At 33.7% G+C, this 24,333-nt stretch overlaps 1 protein-coding gene across 4 annotated transcripts in view; it reads right to left on the reverse strand.

Annotated features, from left to right (window-relative positions):
- The window catches only part of CNTN5 (contactin 5), a 698,727-nt gene that overhangs the window by 115,481 nt on the left and 558,913 nt on the right, over positions 1–24,333 (reverse strand). For all 4 annotated transcript variants that reach the window (XM_038176391.2, XM_072032765.1, XM_072032763.1 and 1 more), the window contains 3 exons: positions 21,586–21,722; positions 19,522–19,651; positions 16,916–17,066 (listed from right to left, as the gene is read on the reverse strand). In XM_038176391.2, coding sequence (XP_038032319.2) covers positions 16,916–17,066; positions 19,522–19,651; positions 21,586–21,722 — 418 coding nt within the window. The remainder of the gene's footprint in view (positions 1–16,915; positions 17,067–19,521; positions 19,652–21,585; positions 21,723–24,333) is intronic.

The raw sequence follows: 24,333 nt of genomic DNA on the forward strand, positions 1-24,333 counted from the left end.
TCTGTTTAAAAAGGATATAGACTGTTTAAAAAGGATATAGATATAGAAGTTTTTTCTCAGCTTATCTCATGTTGCTGGAAAGTTAACCATAAACACAGCTAAGGAATGTGTGTCACTCTGAAGAGAAACAGAATCACAGAATCATAGAATCAGAATGGTTTGGGTTGGAAGAGCCCCTTAAAGATTACCTAATTCCAGCCCCACTGCCATAGGCCAGGACACCTTTCACTTGACCAGGTTGCTCAAAGCCCCATCCAGCCTGGCCTTTTACACTTCCATGGATGGGGCATCCACAACTTCTCTGAGCAACCTGTTCACCCTAATCACCCTCAGAGCAAAGAATTTCCTCCTTATACCTAATCTAAACCTACCCTCTTTTAGTTAAAAGTCATTACCCCTCATCCTATCACTACACTCCCCAACAAAGAGTTTCTCCACAGATTTCCTATAGGCCCCCTTTAGACATCGAAAGGCCACTGTAAGGTCTTCCTTCTCTTCTCCAGACTGAACAATGCCAACTCCCTCAAACTGTCTTCACAGGAGAAGTACTCCAGCCCCTTTATCATCTTTGTGGCTTTCCTCTGGACTCATTCTAAATACTTTGATGTCCTTGTGCTGGGAGCTCCAGACCTAAAAAAAAAGCAGAGCAAGGGGGGAGAATCACCTTGCTCCACCTGCTGGCCATGCTGTTTTTGATGCAGCCCAGGGTACAGCTGTCTTTCTGGGCTGCAAGCTCACATTGCCAGCTCACATTGAGCTTATCAACCAACATCCCCAGGTCCAACTCATCAGGGCTGCTCTCAATCCTTTCTCCACCCAGCCTGTACCTGTGCTTGCAATTGCCCTGACCCAGATGCAGGACCTTGCACTTGTCCTTGTTGAAGCTCATGAGGTTTGCACAGGTCCATCTCCCTGTCTTTTCAAGTCTTTTCAAGGCCCCTCTGGATGGCATCCCTCCCCTCCCTCCACCTGGACATTGAGCCATTGACCACAACTCTTTGAGTGCAACCATCTAGCCCATTCCTCATCCGCTGAATAAAGCCATCCATCAAATCAATGTCTCTCCAATTTAGAGACATAAACATATTATTCCTGGAAAGAAAAGCAACTGAGTACTGGGCCTCTGAAAACAGAAACAGATTATGTGTGACTGAGGTAATTAGAAACTTTGTGTGTGTGTGTGTGTGTGTGTGATGAACTATTTTGTATATGCGGAATCCTGAAGAGGAGCTCTCAGCAAGTCACTGCTACCTATTGCTGGGCCATTTGTATAATCAGGCTTTTAGGGACGCAAAAATAAAGGATAACGTGTCTGGAATTAGGTGTCACAGGTTGAAGACATTTGAATGTAGGCAGTGTGTTTTTTAAGTGTTCACACATCTACATGAATGGCTGTGCAGTAATTGTCACGTGGACATCATAAAAAAAAAGGTTGAGTATAATAACAATTTTAGCTCTGATGACTTGGTAGAAGTTTTTTCTTTTCTTCTTTTATGTCTTATTTCCTAAAATCATACTCCATTCCTGAAAGTAAGTTATGTATATGTATATATATAAAATCAAAAATCAGCACATACAAACAAAACATAACAAGCAGATAAGGGCTAAATTAAAATGGCCCAATGGTCCAGCAGAATTTAAAGTTTAGAAACAAAAAAACAAACAAAAAACAACAACAACCACAACAACAAAAACTTTGTTATCTGATTTACGAAGAGAGTTTCATTACAGAGTTTTCTACACTCTACAGTTTTGTTGGAAGTGGCACAATTAGTTTGTTTCAATACTATGCAGTGCCTTTTTTTTTTTTTTTTTTTTCATTCAAAGTATGAGGCAAATTACATCCAACAGAATGGGAAATCCCTTGCTGAGGAAAAAGTAACTTCTAATAAACCAGGTATCACTTATGTAGTTGCAATAATTTCTTTTTGTATGAATTTGTGTTAGACACAAGGGATTCTCTTCAGTACAGATTCTGGATTATACTTTCTAGCATGTTTTTATCTCAGTGTTACATGAAAGTGCAGTTGAGCCATGATGAAGAACTCAAATATCAAGGAGGAATTACATCTTAAAGGAAAAAGCACACGTGCTCAAACTCAACATTCTGAATCTCTTGAGTCTTTTAAGCTGACATTAGAGTTTAGGAACTGTTGTGTATTAATGGAGTATCAAAGAAGATGTATGATGTCCCTGAGTGGGTGTTCAGTAGACAAAAGAAAACTATTGTTTTGGCCTTGATCCTGAAAGGCATAGAATAAAAACGTCAAACAAAATACAACAGCACTACTACAAAAACACGCTATGCACTACATGTGACTCTGAAGTGCTGAAAAACTGATTCCAAAAGAAAATGAATCACCACTAAGGGGAATATTGTGATAAAAAAAAATTAACTGATATGCCTTTATGAATGCTGCACTTAGCTCTTGAAATACTAGGAATTTTAAAGCTCCACAAATACTACTTTTTATCTGAAGGAGATTCAGTTCAAAGATAAAATATATGGTGCTGTTAATGGCTAATTACCATTAAAAACAAGAACTTACAATGAAGAAACAGCATCTCTGGTAACATATAACCAAGGCAATACAAACACAGAGAGTCTTTTACTTCCTTCCATTTTTACATAAAAAAAAATAGAAAATAAAAAATGTAAGTATTATATTACCCAATACAAGGTAGTCAGATTGTTCAGAGTTTACTGATGCATGATATCAGAATGAGGAGAAAAGCAAGAATGAGGAGGTAAGCTGAGAAAGATTTGGTTGTACCTACAGAGATGCCAGTCATAGAATTTCTTTGTGCAATTTCTTCCAAAAGTGCTTAAGACCTCAGTAAAATTAAAGGTCCAGTAGTGTTAACTTTTAAAGATTTATTTATTGGAAAGCTTGCTTACAATATAAACAATTTCAGTTTCTGAGTTGTAAAAGATTCTGTATATGCCTGTGCTAAACAACATACTATTTCTGATGCATCTGTTAGCTTACAAACATGTGGCTATAGCACCTTGTTTCACTTCTACAAGAACACAGATTGCCATTCTTTTAAAGGAAAATTATAGTTATCCATAACTGATTCAATAAGAAGATTTTTAACATCTAAATTAAGTATAATACAAATAGAGTCCTTCATATTAATGCAAATAAAATAGAGTCCTTCATATAAATGTCTTTTTTTTTCTTCAGTTCGATGCCCTTTAAAATCCAGAAATGTTGTTCATCAAAACTTAGCAGAAAGGAAAACTTTGGGATGGAGGAAAACAACAGGACTCAGACCTTAACCACAAGTGAGTTAGAGATTAATAAAGCACATATGAAAGGAGAAATATGGATTGATCCACGTCACTGTTGTTGTATTGCCAGGTTTGGAGTATTTGTGTCCTAGAATCTTATTCATTGCTTTTCGCATTCTGTAGTGAGTAGTCACTATCCTTCACTAACCTCTGCCCAAGTCCATATCCTGCCTGATGCACATTCTAGATTCAAGACAAATATTTGCCAAAGTTTGTAAAACCTTTCCAGCACTGAGCTGTTGGCTTTACAGTAAATTTTATTTAGCATTTAACTTATGCTGTGAGATAATTAAAAAAGGTGAAATTGTTTTTTAACTTACCATTTCCTTAATAATATGAGGTTATGAAGAGGCATGATCGGGAAAACACTGAGAAAAAGGTAAGTTAAGAAAATGTTCCCACCCCATATGAAAAAAACAAAAACAAAACAACAAAAAAAAAACACAAAAGGACGCTGAAAAATCAACTGTAGAACAAAAACATTTTCCAAAGCACGGCAAGCAGGAACTATCTGTTATTGTTACAGTTCCCACTTTCTTTTGAGAACTTCTTCTGGATACTTTTGGTGGCTTGTTGTTGGTGAGGGTTGTTTTTTGCTTCTATCAACTAACAGAAGATTTGACTGTTTACAGGTTAGGGGTTGTCTGTGCCTTCTGTCGTCATCTGACTGTTGTCAAGAAGAGACCCAAACACATCTGCAGGTGGTGCTTTGGGAGCAGCCATTTAAATTTCAAGCTGGACTAATGGTGGCAGAGGCCTGGCAGTTTGTGTATCAGTGCATATAGGTAAGCAGACTGTGAGACATTAGGCTGTTTCCCAGAGAGGCTGTAGAATCTCTGAGATCCTTAGAGGTATTCAAGACTGGACTGAACAAGGTCATGAGAAACCTGATGTAGTTGGTCCTGCTTTGAACTGAGTGTTAGATTTCTTAGAAATCCCATCCAATCTCAGTCATTCTAAGATAAAAGTCATGCTTTCCAAGAATACTGCAGTGCACTAGAAAAGTACAAACTAGAAGAAAGAAAAGGAAAATAAAGAAAGGATATATGAAAAAGTGATAATTTGTTTATAATAAATCTTTACTAACTAACTAGCTCTTCACAGAGACACATTTTGCTTTTGACTGATGACAGAAGATTTGGATTTGGCATCATTAGTAAAGGATATAAGTACCTATTCACAGTAAAAAGGTATCAGAGATGCAGGAAGGAAACTGAAAGATTTCTGATAAAATCAGTAGAAAAGTAAAGGTTTTTCAAAACTGTATGTTACTGTATCAGGAAAATAGAAGTTGCCAATGTGTTAAATAAATTTGGGGATGTTAATTTGCTGAGGTACTGAGATAAAGAATTATCATGATATAGGCCGAGATTATTTGTAGATTCATTTGAACTTTCTCTAGCTTGAAAGTTACTTTTACATTTTTGGGGGGAATTGGAGGGCCCTGTCTTTTAATTTTTACTGGACAAGAAGCTTTGAAGAAAGTCATTGTTTTTTGGAGTATGGTGAATTTCCAGCCAAGTTACAAAAAACATTTTCTGTTCTAAGGTAATAAAAGTAATAAACATGGAGAGCTAATATTACATGGATATAATGATTTATTATTTTTTAAATATATAAAAAAATAATAATTATATTATCCCTAAGTATATGTTCTACAAATGACCAGACAACTTCTACACCAGAGGATGTTTTTGCAGTTATGTAGCTGCTGAACATGTTGAATAGTAAAACAAACAAACAAACAAACAAATAAAAAACTTTTGAGGAGCAAAAGTTAGATATCAAATGACAAAAATATAATGAGAAAAAAAAAAATATGATGAATAAACATTCACTAAACAGACAAAAGTCCAAGCAAGTTTCCTTTGAATATTTGTAGCTGTTCTTGCTGAAGAATCAGTAAGGCATAGATCTGAGAATGTTGAAAGAGATGGTTCCTACTAAAATAGGAAAAAGGGGAACTGAAAGGACTTTCTGCTCAATGGTTTGAGAACTTTGTAAAAATGAAAGGCTTTTGGAAGCTACATCAAACATTTATCAGCTTCAGAAGGTACATTTTCTGATTCCTACAGAATCGTATTCTTATCGTACCATATCACCTTATATTGGTAAAATACCATTATCATTTTCCAACAACATAAGACTGTGTAATAAGGAGATTTTATGCATTGTGACCTTAAATCAGTATATATGAAAATAACACACTTTTCTCATAGGTCTTTCTGAATTTTTAACTAGAAGCTGTAAATTTTTAATCCTTTAAGGAAGTTTCAATGGCTCTAATATAGTTATTTTAATGACACCATGGTATAATTTAAAACATACAATTTCCAGCTTCAGGATGATTATGTCTGCTGTGAACACAGGCTAAGAGATAATAGCCAATGAACATAATACAAAAAGCATATTATGACTGTGTACAAAGACAGCAGGCTATGGTGACAAAGAAGAATAGAAAGCATAGCATTCATTATATTAGGTCCAGTGAATTGGTGCAGATACTAATGTTGCTGCTGGTTTTAGTAATTTGTTTTTAACAATCTGATAAAGGTGACATAATAATTATTTTGGAAGTTATTAATTGTTAAAATTTAGAAACAGAAGCTACAGAAGTAATTTACAAAAAGATTTTGCAAGAGAAAAGTGGAATAGAAAGGCAAAGCTTATGGATGCTCATTAAAAGGCTTCACAAATACGAAATGCTTCAGTTTGCTCTTACTAAAACGTTCTCTTTTGTCAAGGCTAGTCTAATAAATGTCTTGGTACATGTTTAACCTTGCTGTGTGAGCACTTATGATTCTTTTATACCTGTCATTCTTTTCATTTATTTGCTGTACACAGTCACCGAAAGGAACCTGTAAAATACAGGAATCTCAGATATGTATGTAGAAAATACATCCATGGAGGTCATTAAATTCAGTGGAATCTTTTTTTTTTTTTTCTCACTAATGCTAGTAATTTCATGAGGCCAAATAGATGTTATGCACAACTAAATCATATTAGAAATAGTTTCTTTCACATTGTTAAATGTGTTTATAATTTACAAACAGTGATGGATCATTTCTGTTATTGGTTTTCCTAAATATCCTATTTTGAAATTCTTGCCTTCTATCATTTGTAAAGGAGAAACATTTAATCTGAAGTTCTTTTATATTAACACCTTGCTCAAAGGGAATATGAGATTTATAGTGTTAAAGACAAGGAATGCAACTCATAATCAGAAATAGTGTGATAACCGATTTGTGATATTAATTGCCATATTACTTGAATAAATGAATACCTTGGGTCTGTTTATAGATAAATTGTTCATCATTATAGATAAATTGGTATAAAATTTTCAGGTGAAACTGTGATGTTGTCCTGGTTTCTGCTAGGATAGAGTTAGTTTTCCTCCTAGTAGCTGGTATGGTGCTGTGTTTGGGATTTAGGATGAGAGTAATGTTGATAACATACTGATATTTTAATTGTTGCAGAGCAGTGTTTACACTAAGCCAAGGATTTTTCAGCTTTTCACACTGTCCAGCAAGCTGGGGGATGCAGCAGGAGGTGGGAGGGGACAGACCCAGGAAAGCTAACCCAAACTGGCCAAAGGGGTATTCCATACCATCTGATGTCATGCTGAATAATTAATATGGGGGGCTGGCCAGGGTGGGGGGACTGGCTGCTCAGGGATAAGCTGGGCATTGGTCAGTGGGTGGTGAGTGATTGCATTGTGCATCACTTGTTTGTACACATTATTATTATTATTATTATTATTAATTATTTTCCTTTCTTTTCTGTCTTAATAAACTGTCTTTATCTCAACCCACAGGTTTTAATTTCTTCCTAATCATCTCCCTCCCTCATCTCCCCCAAATTCATTTTAAATATTGAAATTTAATAATAAATTTAATTCTGTAGCTAGTATTTTCATTACAACAAACATCTGAAACTTGATGGAATAAGTGATAATGTTTCGAAAAGATCTTTGATTTATGACAGATAAGGAAAAATATTCCTCGTGAAGTTGGCTCTCTGGTTCAAAGTGAATTTTAGCAGACCGTGAGAATAAAATCTTTATCTGCAGTCACCAAACAGGTCATGGACACTGAATAATAGACCTAAGGGCATGTTGAACTACACTTAACATGCACTTCAACTGTGTACAGTGGTATTGGAAAAACATGTACCCAAATTTGTATTTTGGAGCCTGACAAGGTTTCTCAATCTAAATAATTTAGGTTCATTTCACCAATTTCCCAACATGTCTTGGGAATTTATTCTTTAAAATTCTGAGTTTCTTCATAAATTAAAAACAGACCCATGACTACATATTTTTTATTGCTATAAAGTAACTTGTTGCTGAGCCACAGAAATTATTATTTATGTTGTGACTATTTCAGTATATAATGCCCAGAGATTCTGAATGAGGTAAGACTCATATGCTGCACAACTAAATAGGCATACATTTTCCACATATTGAAGCCAGTTTTTACATAACTGTTTCCATCCAATTGTACTGGGTTTAGGTGGCAAAGTTTCGGTAGCTGGGGGGCCATAGGGTAGCTTCTGTGAAAAGAATCCAGAAAATGCCCTATGTTAGATAAGGACCCCACTGCTGGCCAGAGACAGCCCAATAAGCGATGTTATTTGTGCCTCTGTGAGAGTATATTTAAGAAAGGGAAAAACAAAAACAAAACCAAACAGAACAAAACAAACAACCAAAAAAAAACAACAAAAACAACAACAAAAACTTGTGGAGCAGCAGCTGGGAGAGAGAGAAGAGTGAGAAACAGCCTTGAAGACACCAAGGTCAGTGAAGAAGGAGTGGGAGGAGATGCTCCAGGCATGCAGCACAAGTTCCCGTGTGGCCTGTGGAGCAGGCTGTCCCCCTGCAGCTCATGGTCCCACATGGAGCAGATGTCCATGCTGCAGCCTGTGGAAGAGCCCCTGGTGGAGCAGGAGGATGTGGCCTGGGGAAGGCTGAGGCCCCTGCAGGAGCAGGCCCTGGGCTAAAGCTGCAGATCATGGACAGGAGCCCATGCAGGAGCAGGAGGCCTAGGGGAAACTGTCACCCGTGGGGGACCCGTGCTGGAGCAGTTTGCTCCTGGGGGATGGACCCCGTGGGACGGAGCCGTGTGGGAGCAGTTCCTGAAGAGCTGCAGCCTGTGGGCAGCCCCCGCAGGCTCAGTTCGGGAAGGATGGCATCCCGTAGGAGGGACCCCACGGGGAGCAGGGGCAGAGAGTGACCATGAAGGAGTTATAGACTGACCGCAACCCCCATTTCCCTGTTCCCCTGTGCTGCTCAGGGGGAGGAGGTGGAAGAAGGTGGATGGGGGGAGGTGGTTTTTAGTTTCTTTCCCTTGTTTCTCACTTCTCTAGCTTGTTAGTAATAGGCAATAAATCTTACCGTCTCCCTACTCTGAATCTGTTTTTCTTGTCATGACAATTGTTGAGTGATCTCCCTGTCCTTATCTCAACCTTTGAACCCTTTTCATCGCATTTTCTCCCCTTTTCCTTTTGAGGAGGGGGAGTGAGAGAGCAACTATGGTGGAGCTTGGCTACCCACCTGAGTAAAACCATCATACTTATTAAATACTGAAAATGCTGATAGCTTTTAAAACATAGCATCAGAACACGGACAGCCCAGAAGGAATGGGTTTTGGCCTGCACAAACTCCTAAAGTGCCTAAGGACTACCTGGGGACAGCTACTTGATGCAAACTAAATTCAAGCCAGGGACTAACTGCTTAATAGCATAGCTGATTGCATCCGAGTGCAATCCCAGGCAACCTTACAAGGCAGTTTTTAATTTATTTGTATAGATAAATCGTCTGCCCCAGTTAGAGTACAGCACAAGAAAGTGTGAAATGCTTTGTATGCTATCCTGGACACTCCTATGTTGTGAGCACCTGTTCATGGTCCATGGCTATTTGCTCTAATCCCTCCCGGGCTGTCCTGGTAAAAGCATTTCTACATCTGAGTGACCAGCCAAAAAGAGAAAAAATCTGGGAGAAAAAAATAACCTTGATAAAGTAAGAGGAACTATTTCTCAACTGGATCAGGTCCCTAAATCTTTCCATTGTAAAGCAAGAGACATGAGAAGAGGGAAGGGAAATCCAGCAATGTAACTTTCCCACCGAAAGCAGATCTAAATGCATTCACAGAAAAAGAAAAACAAGTCTCTTGCGTAAGGTTCACAAAGCAAGAAATATTCCAGGTATGATGTGCACTGTTTTTTTTTTTTTTTTTTTTTTTTTTTTTTTTTTTTTTATTTTTATTTTATTCATGTTCTCTGCTTTCTTCTGTATTTTGGAAATGATTTGGAAATTGAGATCCTTACGATCTTTTGACGTTACTTCCGAAGAAACTGTTTCATTGAATACTATGATTTTTTTCTCTTTAATGAGTGAGATAATTGGGGATTTTATGTCAGAATCAGACTTGTTTAGGAGAATGACTAAAATCATTGTATTATCAAAATTTGTATTGTACAATAAATTATTGAACAGTGTGGCTTTTGAACAAAGATCCTTATTTTGTGAAGGGGTGATCTTGCCATTTGTTTTTACTATTTAGTCAAGGTTATCAGTGTTTCCCTTTTCTACTCTATAACCGTATCTCTAATTCCCATTATGAGCCTGTCACAGCTAAATTAGACCATGATTTATTCAAAAAGTGCAAAGAAGTGACTTGCAGAACTCTCACAGGAAGATAAGACTTTCTGTCATGAAGTTTCTCTTTCTTAATGTCCTCAGCATTTTCTATATTCACTACTTTCTGATCATTAAAGTGCCACTTGGGAATCTGGGGATCAGCTGGTGGCATGAAGTTAAGTGTTTAAATTCCCAAGAATTTTAGATGTAGTCTCTATTAAGGACAAATTATGCTGAAAGTCATAGTCTGAAGAGCCTTAAGCAAAGAAAAACCTTTAAGCAACTGATGACTTGTCATTCTGCCTGTGTAGTGCACAAACAGACAACCATTTATAACAACAACAGAGAAATGAATAAATGAATCACAATTAGAATTGGAATTTATGAACTGTTTGCTCAACTGGTAATTAGTTGAGCTGTTTAAGTAGATATTAAAGACATATATAGTACATGAAATATCTGGTGATTTTTAGCAACTTAAAAAGTACTTCAGCTTTTTTTTTTTTTTTTCTTTTTTTTCCTTGCAATGCTATGGGGTATATCCACAGTTCAGTAAAACAAAAAATAATAATAAAAAATAATAAAGAAAAGCAATTGTATGGAAATATTGAAAAGCAAGGCCACACAGGGTGGGACTTAGCTCCTTGAGTTTTACTGTGTAGTCTTGCCGTAGGTGTTTGAAGAGGTCCAAAATATCCACGAGTGCTTGATGATATTACAGAATAATTATGGGAGTTTTGTAGTCTGCTGACACAGGAGATGAAAATCAGGGGGCAATAAGACACCCCAAAGGAACTGCATGCCTGTTTTACACAATTAAATCCCATTTGAACTCAGCCTTGGTGGGACATGCCTTCAAACATCAACCCTAGTAGTGAGGAATAGAATGTTTCTCTAAAATAATATTTGCTTCAATGCACTGTTATACATGCAGTAACACACTTTTTTTTTTTTTTTTTTTTTTTTTAGGCTCAATCATTATTTCCTTAAGAACAGACAGCAAGTGCCTAAATAGCTCTATAGCAATATCTCAAGTACTATATTAATAACGAATAACAGGAACTGTCATCCTGAATACCACTTCTGGGAAAAAAAAAAACAGGATTTTTCAGTTCAGGAATGTCATTTAAGATCTTTTAGATAAAAATTTCTTTATAAATAACCATTTCCTTGTAGATAGCCACTGAATTTGTTTGGTAGCCTATGGAAATACTATTTGTTAAACTAATTGAAACTTAGCGCCCATTTTCTTTGTATATTATGCTGGGAACACAAAGTAAAATATTCAGACTACTTAATATTCTGCTGATGTAGTTGATTAAATCTGAAGATCTTATTAAAAGGAAAAAAAATGGTGTTTTCACCATAAAGTGGAAAGATAGTAGACTGAGCTCCTGTGCTCTGTGTGACTTATCACACAGATACAGGAAAGCTTGTACCAGATATCAGCTGAGACTGATGCAATAGACAAACTGAATACTTTTCCTCCTATTTTACATATAAACTTTCTTTTGCTGTCACAATGCAGAGTTTTCAGATTAAGCAAATTTTACATACCACAGTTAGATGGAACTGAAGTCATTTTGGAATGCTACCACAATTATAGGGAAGAAAGCCTATAATAAGAAAGCCTCTATTGCATACAAATACAAGTACGTATTTGAAAACATAATGCAACACATACTAAGCAAAGAACTTTTTAAAATTAAATACAAATTTCACCTACAAACTCAAAAAAATTTTTTGTCTTGTTTCAGCTCTGAAACACCCTTTTTTTTGTCCTTTTTTTTTTTTTTTTTTTCCCTAACAATTGCACTATAAAGCTGTTAAAAATGGGAACTTAGAAAGGAAACATTGACAGATCCTTAAATATAGTAGAACAAAGAGTAGAACTGTAATAAGAACCTGTCAAAACTCAAAATGAAGGAGTCTGAGAGAATAGAATAATATAAAAACATGTCAATTTCTAAGTTTTTGAATGATGATGTTTTTAGATTTAAGTGCTCTGTGTGTTTCCACTAATTGCATAGCAAAGGGTGACAGAAAAAAGGACAAAGGCATACAGGACAACTACTTCTCTAGTTCAAAGATTTTGGTATTAACCTGAACGTAGGTATAACAAAATCATCTCAGGCTTCTCTGCCTCTCTGTCTAGCCACACTGTAGCAATCCTGTATTAGTGTTTGGAATTTAATATCACAATACAAGATCTCTTTCTGGTAATAGTTTTCTGCAAGCTTGTTCAGCCATATGAAAGGGAAAGTTTTGAATGTGTCATAAGAAAGAAAGGACTACATAAATGCAGATCTATATTACCAATATGTAATATTACACATATGTTTTTATATATATATATATATATGGATAAAATGCACCCAAATTGAGATATACAAGAAACATTGACAAAATAAATATTATTATTTAAAAAGACAAAATAACATTATTTTGAGACAAAAAGGAAAAAAAAAAAAAAAAAAAGAAATAAAGCAGCACAAAATGTGACCAGTAGAAATCCTGCTTCTTCAGTTTGTTGGTTGAATTGTTCAATTCTTTATTTCTTAGTGAGCTGAATGGACAAGAAATAATAGAGACTGAACAGAACTCTTTTGCACTGCTAGAGTGGTTTTGAGTGATTTTGTTTTAACTATAATTAATGGATATGTAATGGAAATAATGAGCTTAAGCAAAAATTCAATATAAGTTTAATGAGAATAATATTTTAGATGTAGAAGAAAGAACAAAAACAGATGAACAAAGATTTATAATGCTTTTTAACATCTATGACTCCGCAAGAGTATCTGTTGATACATCAGATACATCAGCTTTAGTTGCTACAAGTTAATCTACGCACCAAAGGTAGGTGGCCTTAAGAAATTGACAAAACAGAGATCATCGTAAATGGAGCATTAGCTCACAAAAATGTATACAGCAATATATCATTAGAAAATACCAGCTTTTTATGGAAGCCTTAACAGAAAAATTTAAAGAATTTATAAAAACATAGAAACAAAATTTATAAAAACAAACGTTTATTTAGAATCCAATTGTCATTATTAGCATTACTCATGATTTGTACTGAAGAAATGACAGTAAATTCAGAAAATTCCAGTCTATTCTATTATTTACTGCCTACATAAAATAATCTGATGAAATATCTTTGTTGTTGTTGTTGTTGTTGTTGTTTTCTTTTTCTTTTTCTTTCTTTCTTTCTTTCTTTCTTTCTTTCTTTCTTTCTTTCTTTCTTTCTTTCTTTCTTTCTTTCTTTCTTTCTTTCTTGTAGCTTTATAAATAAGTTAAAGAACTTTAAATTAGAAACAGACACTTTGATTTAAATAGTTCGGATCTGGGTCTTGTCTAGAACTTAATACTAAAATTGTAAATGGGGGTTTGATTACTTATGAGGGTTTCATTGCTTATCTGATTGAAATTCTTCAGAAACATCACAAAAAAAAAAAAAAAAGAAAAAAAAATCACCAAACTCTTACACACGGATTAGTTGTTCCTATCTAGGACCTAAATTAAAGTTCCAACCAAACATTTTATTACAAATCAAAGAATAAACTTGTTTTTCATACTTGAATCTGAACACAATTTGTTTTTTTCATAAAACCAAAACTTTTAATGAACTAAAAGATTCAGAAGTTCTTTACCAAATTCTTATGGACTAAAAAGATCATCATATTAATAGCCTGAGTATGCATTATCACAGATTGCTACAAACGACATGCAGCCTTCTATCAGCCTGTGAGACCATAAATTCTAGAGGAACTTGGTGAGTAAAGATACATAAACAAATTAATTATTGTCAGATGACTAATGAAAATATGCAGATTAAGTATGTCTACCAACTCACTGCTGCTGTTCTCTGGTGTGTTCCAATTTCAAAGAAGAAAGTATAACAATAGTATTTTATTTTTCTCCTCTTAACTTTAAAGCAAAAATACCAATGAATTCATATTTTTATGGATGTTTCACCATGACTCACCAAGAAAGATGTGATATGAAAGAGATTTGAGTTTTATGTATAGTTCCTCTTCAATGCTGTGTCCATTAAATACCCTGTATAATCAAGTTTCCCTGACTGTGCCCCATGCTTTGAGAGTTTTACTTTCCTGAATAGTAGATCTCTAATAAAAAAATATTTTATTTTATTAAAATGTGGCCGTTGCAGCAGGTTTTGATCTTTAAATCAGGTTAATAGAATGCATTGTGCCTATTGTTTGGTGAGTATGTATCTTTCCATAGGAGCAAATTCATCATATTTAAGACATTTAGCATACTGTAGCACTCAGAATTATACATTTTGTCAGCAAATAATTACAAATATCCTACTTTTCTACTTTATTCTATAGCCTTGCAACTTATTTAAAAAAAAAAAAAACAAACAAAAAACAGTTAAAAGATCTGTTCTAGTCTACTGGTGCTTTCTAAGTGATCTCACTGCTCAAAATAATGACTGTTCACCAGGGAAAGCAAACCTAGCACAGGTAGACAAAGAATACTAAGAGGGTTGAATAATTAGTTCATACGTAAAAAACGCCAAAAGATGGAGCTCATGATGACTCTTTCCACAGTTACCTTGTCAAGTGAGAGACTTTAACTTTTTGTCTCAACCTGGAACATTTAAGGCTTTCAGACTGCATTCAGTTCCATCAGGTAGAGTCAAGGTCTGACTTCAGTGATAAATGTGCCCAGCTATGAGTTCTGCAGGCACAAACTCATTCTTTAGCAAAGTTACAAACTGAAATGTCACGTGAAGTATTTTTGTCAGCTAGTCAAGTGGAATTTCCTCTTTCCTGTAGAGGGGAAGCTCTCATTGCTCTCATTGATATTTTTTTTTGTTGGTGGTGGTTTTTTGTTGTTGTTGTTTGTTTTGTTTTGTTTTGTTTCACACAGATGTAGCTAAATGGTGCAAATTCCTTTTTCTAGCAAAACACATGTTCTACCAACACTCCATAGATGATGAAAAAGCTATAGAAGAAAATCATATTAGGCTGAGCTCTTCTTGCTTTCATTGTTATTTAACCAGAATGTTAGTGTTCTTTACTTTTTTTTTTTTTAATTATTATTATTATTATTTTTTATCTTTGATGGACTAACATTCTATGTAAACTCATCACACGACAATTCCATGACATCTTCACATGACAATTCAGTTATTGTTGATATTTGTATCAGCTATCTCTGAAAAAAATAAAAATAAAATAATAATAATAAAAAAATGTAACATACATAAACATGTTCCTCAAAATATGTCAGATTTTTCCTTTTTTTTCCCTAAACTTTTACACACTTCTCTTCCAGTGGTTCTTTCTCAGATTGCCTACAACATGGAAACATAAATTCTAACTCTACTGAATGGAAACACAGATTCTAATGCTACTGATTTACATTTACTTTACCAAAATCATGATTGCTTTCTTCATCTGCTCTTCAAACAGATTCTATTATTGTGTGAGGAATACTGTATACAGAGGCAGAACAGAGTTCCCTTGAAACAGATATTGTTCCCCAAGATACATAATAGACATCAGTGAATTGCTCTGAATGACACAAAGGATTCCTTGAACAGCTGACTAAAAGCTAAATTGAAATCAACCTTTCAAACATTTGAAACAGTTCAAATATCTCTTTTAATCTTCCATATTTCATCATTTCCTGCTCCTGGCTCTGCCAAAATAAACAAGTATCAAAAGCTGCAAATACCAAAAATGTAGCTCCAGATTTCACCTTTATGATATTTTAATTTCAGAGTTAGGCTCAATTTGGACAGATAAGGGGTAATTACCAAAGTGTTTTACTGGCCATTAATTAAAAAGATGATTTACATGTGTTGATCAGAGCAACCATAATGAGTTTTGTGCAGATGAGAAGAACAGGTCACGTAGTGCAAGCTACATAACTATAGCATTAAAGACATCAAGGAATATTTTATATTAACATCTTTGTAGATGTTGTTCTATCATGCCTTATCAGTATGTAGAATTCAGATCTGTCAATAAAATGGTTAATATAATGCAGGTTCACTCTGCTTCCCCCAAGAGACAATATGACATGAAAGGTTATCCATTTTTTCCTTTTGAAAAAGTAGCATGACACGAAAATAAAACTCACCTGAATGAAATGCCTTTTGCAGCTAACAAGGAGAGATGTGCTCTACTGCTCTCATCAGTATTGCACAAATGAACAAAAAAGCCTTGCTTTTAACTTTTTGACTAATGCCACACAAGTAAGTTTAATTGGTTCATTCATATACATTACCAGAAGGAAGATAAGATCTCTGTGTATACTTAAAGACCATATGCAGGCTGGCGAAACTATTCTAGTGCACAGACATCCAATCCTGTAAAGTGCAATTACAGCTGGCAGTTAACCCACAGTACTTAAACTACCTTTAATGTACAGAGATGGACGAAACTTATTTAATCAAACATATTCTGTTAAACAGATGTGCTGCTGAGTACAGAAATTACTTGTATAATTAAATCCTGTAATAGAATCACATTTTTCTTCACTGAATCATTTTAAAACTATTCATAGATGGACTTCCAATACGACCAATCTGCCAATCTGCCTTATTAAAAGCATTTAAATGATTTTTTTTTCATTTTTTTTTAATTTTTATATTAAATAGTTTTTAAAAATATTTGATATTTTATGCAGCCCTGACTACTTCAGTCTGTATACTTTTAATACCCTCAAACACAGATTCAAAAATGAGTAACCAATTCACAAATCAGTAACATGAAATAGAGGAAAAATAAAACAAACAAGTTCTTTTCATCTTCTGCATCTTTGAACTATTATAATAGTTTTCAATATTGTGGAAACAATAAAGTCACTACTGTAAGACTAAGTAGCTTGAAAAAAGTATGGCATAGACATGCTTACATACATGTTATTGTCAATGGCTGTGTTTTCATTTAGTATCACAGAATCAGACATGCAAACACAATAATTAGTTTACCGAACAGGCTTCTGACCTCTTACTCTCCCTTAAAGCTTTGTCTCCTTTCTTCCAAGTGATAGTTGGCTTTGGAGAGGCTTGTGGCTTGCACTCAATGACAACTTCTTGGCCCTTGGTAATAATTATTGTTTTCCTCATTTGATTTAGTGGGAAAGTGGGAGCTGAAGCTGTTGAAAAGAAACATGTTAACACTACAGAGAAAAATCACAGTTTTTCAGTTCGCTACATTTTAATAAAGTTTGGTTTAGGGGAAAGAATTTCAATTTTAGGTTTGAAACTTATTGTACCACAGATTAGATAGAATTTTACAAGATGTTTGAAACTGCAGCCAAGACTAGATGGTAGGCCTGTAATTTATTCAAGTTAATAATTAGTGAGATGTCATCCATGTAAACATTCTAAAGTAAGATTGCTTGTGAAAACCAGTACCTTTAGAAATTGAATGCTACAGTTGATTTGGTTATACCTTTCCTAAAATTTTTGGATTTCTCTGGTAGCTTGTTATATGTAACTAGTTCAAAATGAAAAGAAAATTAAAATCCACAGCTATCCAAAATGCACTCTCTAGAGTTATTTCTTATTAAAATTTTACTTTTGGAACAATTTTGTTGCTTCCCATTTTATATTTTGTCTAAATGCTGGGGGTTGAAAAGGTATTTACATAAGGTATTTAATCATATTTTGTTCTTTTCACTTTTCAATAAGTCCCATTGATTGCAATAAAACAGCCAAGGTAACAAATATATCACAAAACGTTACTCGTTACTGTAATTTCACAAGAAAGGACAATTCTGCAATTGAATGCTTTGGAGGCATTGGAGTGGGCTGTACAGGGAAGTGAAGGAGTCCACATCCCTGGAGGTATTTGAGAGAAGTGTGAACATAGCACTAAAAGGACTTATGTTTAGATGGTTGGACTCGATAGTCTTGAAGACCTTTTCCAACCTGGATGATTCTATGATTCTATGGGATATTATTTGTTTGTGTTTTTGTTAAAGCTGTTTTGCAAAAATAGACACAACTCCCCTCATAACACAAACATCTCAAATGCATGTATAACATATTATACTTCACTGCCTCACATATTTTCTAATGTTATTTTGGGTAATTTTCATGCCATGCTATTTATATGGACAATTTATTCTGCTCTTTTCCTTTTAATAATCCAGAAAATAATAAAAAAAAAACTACCACATTAATGCAACATTAAGGTTAAAATTTAACAGGGGTACAATTTCAAGTGACAGAATTAAAGGCTGATTTTTTAGTGGTAATATATATCGCCCATTTTCCGTGTTACAGAACGTCAAAGAAATTGTACAACTACCTTATAAATTAGGTATAGGAAAACAAACAAACAAACAAACAAACAAAAAACAAAACAAATAATAATAATAATAATAATAATAATAATAATAATAATAATAATAATAATAATAATAATAATAATAATAATAATAATAATAAAATAAAACAGAACAAGAGAACTTTGTAACTAACTGGGACCTCTTTGTTGACTATATCTGAAATGACAAAGGAAAATGATGGGAAATGTATAGCCACTAACTGTGTAATTTGTAGGTAGACAGAAATATTTCTAAGAGTTAACACTGAAATTTTAATGTTGGCCAGCTAGGAAGTAGTGGAAATGCACTACATACTTTTTTCAGAAAAGAACAAATTTTAGCTCAAATGTATTATATTATTTCAGTAACTTCAGCCTTATTATTTATTTACTGGGATTTTTCAAGAAGGATTCCCAGGTGCAGGTTTTGAAATTTTCCAGGTTTAAGCAGTGCAGAGACTTCTGACATGACCAGAGAATTACTTTGTCAGAAACCTGTCTTCCAGCTGTACTACACTGGATTATAGAAAATAAGTCTCTTACAAGTTTGCCTCATTTATCACAGTGTAATTCCTTTTATCACTTCTGTATTGTTTTGTGCTACTTTTTTTGCTTTATACAAAACCAGAGTTGGTAAGGCATGCTTCATATTTTTTCTTCATTAACTCCCTTCCTCAACTTGTGAATGGTGAAAATTTTCCTACATTTACTGAGAAACACTACATAGTATATTTGCTTTAATATGGGGTGATACTAGCTCAAATATACAATTGCCATTATTCAATCAGCCCTGGTGAATTTCTAGGAAATTTTCAAGTTTGTAGAAGTAACTTCATGCTTAATCACCTGTGAACAATGGCCCTTGTTAAATAATAATTTAATTTAACATAGATTAAAATGTCTAATAGTTCTCTAGGTTTCTCTCTTGCATTTGTTTTTGAGGGAAAAAAATATTTTCCATGTATTTTAAATTGATATAGACTTATATGAGAAATAGATACAAAATGTAACTAAGTCAGTAATTTAGGAATGGAAGCATTCAGTTACAAAAAGGATCTGTGGTCTCCTATGCAATAAAATTCCCCATCAGAAATAACAATAAAACCCACTATTATCTGTTCTGCTAAGTTTGGACAGAAGCCATTCTTTATCATAAGAGGCCAAGAACAAATGTAACTATCAAACAGAAAAAAAGAAACAGTCTGTTTTTTTTTTTTTTGTTTGTTTTGTTTTGTTTTTTGTTTTAATTAATTCATTAATTTATTTATAATACTCACCTAAAATCTTCAGCTCAGCACTGGCATAAATAGTACCATACTTATTTTCTGCTAAGCACTGATACATTCCAGCATCTGAGACATTCACACTGTTGATCATCAGTACACCATTAACCATCTCAGTCCTGCTCTGTAATGAAATAACAAAAAACAGTTCAATGAAACCAAAAAGGTACTGGAAATTTGCTGGGCAAGAGACAAAAGACATTATTAAACTAAAATAAAAATAAACAATAAAAAACCTTAGGCTTTTGTTATCTAAGAGATAACAAAACTTGTTATCTAAGAGATAACAAAACTAAAACAGGCCAGAAAAAAAACTCCAAGAATATTTAAATATTTCTAAGTGTAAGTTCACAATCACCTATGCTTGCTTTTGTTTCTTTGCTTATATATATATTTGGTGCTATCACCCTTGTACAACTTTTAAAAACATTTCATCCTGGTAACTTTAATGAGGCAAGAAGTGTTCTGTGGGTGGAAAATATCTGATGATCTTCATATCTCTGTCAAATGTTTGGTCTCAGTCACGACCCTATGTTATAAAAGTAGACATAAAAGATTTCATGAGTAAGAGTGAACGGTTTTAGTTGCCTTAAACATCAGAGCCAATTTCTATTTTGAAATGTCCACTAGTAGAAAATAATTAACACAGGTAGAAAAGAAGGGGTATTAACGGCTGTTTATGGAAAAAATATACTTTATGGAACTTTATAAGGAATAACTTGAACTTCTATAAAACATCTCTAGGTTTCATTACTGAAGATGATATTTTAGTTAAAATTTACTAAAGAACAGATTGTTTGGAAATACAGAGGAAACTATGAATAAAAGTTTTCTCTGTCATAAACTCCTGTTTAAAATGAAATTTAATATGGAAATTTTCAGAGCCCAGTGCAACTAATGATTTAGATAATCAGAAAACCAAAAACTACAGATATTTACACTGCTTCAATTTCAGGAATGAAATGAATAAAGTAAAGGCATATAAACTTATTTTCAATGCCTCACAGCTTCAAAAATAAACTCTGTTTATGTTTCCTTTCTCATTGTTTGCATAATTGGTTGATGTTCACAGAAGTGACATTCACTGAAAATAAAGACATTTCATTTTATATTTATGAATCCATTCCATGAATTCTTTAACAAATGGAGATGTTTTCTCCCAACATTGAACAGCTTTAATTTAATCTGGAAAAAAAAAAAAAGTATGAAATAAATTTACAAAACTTTTCCTTAAATATTTTAAGACTGTAAAAATGGAAAGGTGTTAGGCAAAAACAAACGAACAAAAACCCCACATGAATTGGGTTGTTGACATGTTGATGGGTCAATGGGAAAAAACAGAGTAAAGACAAAAGGCAGTCTATGCCGTGACCGTTCTTTTAAAAGGAAAGACAATATTATCTAGGTCTACTTCTAAAACATATCACGTGATTGTATGAAAGTCTTTACATCTTTATCTGGAATATTTTAATGGTGTCGATGGTGAGTTCTGCTACTTGTAGAGAATTAATGGAGTTGAAAACTGATGAAACGTACTTCTTACATAAGTTTCAAAACACTATCAGTGTTTTGAAAAATACAAAAAATCTTACTATGTGGTAAATAACATAATATTGGGGGAAATATGAAGGAGTCTGATTCAGCAAATACAACCTTTTTCTGACTTGTTACAGTCTCTTTATACAGAAAAATAGACACAAATAACATAATTTGTCAATTAATATCAATATCTAAAATAGAAAAAGTAAATATACATATACTGGGGTTTGCTTAGATCATTATTACAGTACAGTGGCAGTGCTATTGCAAACACAACTCAGAAGATTTTGTTTCCAAAATATTTCTGAACTAGAGAGAATTACTAATGAATGAAACTCAACATTGCTTGAGATGATTCAGAGGGGACAGATATTGAGAACCTGTCTCTAAAATTATACTTCAGAAACTAATACAGAAAACTCTCATTTCTGAAAGTACTTTTCAGTACCTTCTTTAATTGACTTTATCTGTATTAAAAGAGAAAAATGTGACATACTGGTGATTCCTCATCTAATGTACCTGTGGCCAGAGTGGAACTCCATTTTTCAGCCAACGATATGTGGGCCTTGGCTTTCCAGTGGCTTTACATTCCCATCGGAGTGGATCCCCACTATCTAATTGAGTATCATTAAGTTTCTCCACCCAATGTGGGTAGGCTGCAAGAAAAATATACCATGGTATGTACATAGCATATGAACTGTTAAGTTTCTAGCATATATGCAAAGACCTAATCAATTAAACAGATTGAATTGTGGCCTTTACAAAGCCTAGCTTACTATAAAAAAAGGAACATTGTTAAACAAACAACCAAAACAAAAAGAGAAAGTAATAAAATTTATGAAATTTCTTAACTTTAAAGGAAATGCTGTAATGTCATCAGACAGTTAGCAGTATCATGATCAGGAATAGAAAATCTGCCCAATTTAATAAAATCCAAAGGATTAAATTACAGCACTATATATTAAAATATTATTACTGGATTTAAGAACATTTGCTTGGGAGTCACAATAGAATATTTAGTAACATTGCAATACTTAAGCTATTTAAATTTCAATAAAGAAGTCAATCATTGCAGACTCTGAGTTTCATAGTTCTCTCATTTTACTAGGAAATCATTGTTTATTCAGCTAAGAATGACTGGGCATTTAGTAAGGCATTTGCACATATTTTTATTAAAGTTTTTTTTGGCATTAATTAGTATTTCAAGTGAGAAAATATTTTTAATGCTTTTAAGCACAGAACCCATGAGATTTCCAGCACTCATCATTAACATAAATTACATAACAAGTCAATGTTAAAGTGTCTCTCTCTCTTTTTTTTTTTTTAAAGGTAGACAGTTGATAGTTGTATATATGATCATTAATACCCAGATTTCATGTAATAACCTGCTAAAAAAAAAACAAAAAAGCAGGGAATACTTTTTGCAGAAATGCAAATTTTTAAAGCAGCAGTCAGACAGTTACATGTAGGATCTTATCATTTGGAAAACTTACTAAGACTCAGTGAAGAACTGAGTATTCATATATAAGCATATATATTCATATATATATAATCATATATATATTCTAAACATATATATTCAGTAAAAATATATATGCTTAGAAGTCCAGTTTTTGGTTTTCGTATTGTAGCAATACCAATTTCTCTAGCAAAGAAGATAATATATTAATTTAATTAATGTATTTATACTAAATATATATATTTTAAATGGTAGAGAATAAATAGCTAATGACCTTCATTTCTAAAGGAATATAAAATTCTTCTGTTTCAAATGAGTAGAAAGAAATCTAGTTCTGTCAAAACACAATCTCTACTTCAAACATCGGATAATTGATAACATGCTTAAACATGGGGAACCAAGTTTAAAAGTAAATCTTTGAATCTAGCTGCCAATTGACAGATCACCAATCAAAGATGTGAGTAGGTATGAGGATGCATGACAGGTGACTAACTGCTTCTAGCTTACATCTTGTGCATGCACGATAAAAGTAGTGAATGAGTTGTCTATCATTCCTAAACAGAAAATAATCTGCAGTACAGTCCCTGGCCAGACGGTTGTCAGAAACTGGATATGTATCATAAAAAGGAATCACTTATTTCCCTTTCAGTGGAGGAAAACAGAGACAAGATAGACCCAACTTAACTCCTACACCAAGACCGAAAACAGCTGCTCTGACATTCTTATTACAGCTAAGGCAATGCATGGCATGTACTCCTCTACACTGAATCACTTGATTCTTATGTTAATCAAAAAATCTCATGTAATATTTTGAAGAAGTTAGTGCGAGTGCCTGTAGTCACTTGTCTACTAATTTTCCTAAAAATATAATTCAATTGCATTGTTTAGTTGTTTCTGTTGTTTTCTTCTGTAGTGTATTGGTATGCACAAAAAAAGCATGCTGAGAAGCACTTGCTTCCTTTGAAAATTAATATGCTAGTATGATTTTGGCAAGTGTGACAGTTTAATATGTAGTTAAAAATTGTAAAAGATAGACAGTGGTGCCTTAAAGATATGCAGTTTCAAAGAGGCACTAAAATGTTCTTTTTGCTTTTCTGAAACTTCTACTGTGTGATCCAAAGCATATATGGTCTCATTTTTCTATATTGAATTTGATCTCACAATGAACCAAAGCATTACTTAATTAAGAAGTAACCTGATTTCACTGAAACAAAACTGCCTCACCAAGTCTGGCTGCAGAGGTGTTCTTATTGGTACACAGCTGCCATTCCCTTCCCCCTGGCTGTGACTGTCATGAAAGTATAATGGCACAGTTTTTCCTCTATAACCACAAAATTTCAAATCATAGTGATATGATCAGTAGGTATTAACATTTTTTTTTTTTTTTTCATTATATGGAGTATTTCTACCTTAAATTTTCTCCTCATAGTCTAAGTGGTCTTTGGATTCAAAATTTTCAATCTTGCCATCAGCAAAGGCAATGACTTGGATTTTTACCTTTTTGAGTGAAGCAAAAGAAATTTTGAACAAGATGGTAAAGCGGTAGGTAGAATGAAAACAACTAAGTGCATGATTAAGCCAAATTTTTGGCTTCCTTTCTGCTCTTTGTTTCTTTATGTTTCTCTTCCTACTTTGCTACAGGAAAACAGTTCCCTTTCTAGTTATTAGCAAGAGCCTCTCCATAATATCATAACATTTGTTCTTAAACCTTGTCAATAATAAGAAACAAATGTTTAACTGGATTTGCAACTTCTAACTCAATGTATGATTTTAATTTTATTTAAAAAAAAAAAAAAACAAAGCAACTT

The sequence above is a fragment of the Anas platyrhynchos genome, chromosome 1, assembly GCF_047663525.1.
Source record: "Anas platyrhynchos isolate ZD024472 breed Pekin duck chromosome 1, IASCAAS_PekinDuck_T2T, whole genome shotgun sequence".
NCBI classification, from domain to species: Eukaryota; Metazoa; Chordata; class Aves; order Anseriformes; family Anatidae; genus Anas; species Anas platyrhynchos.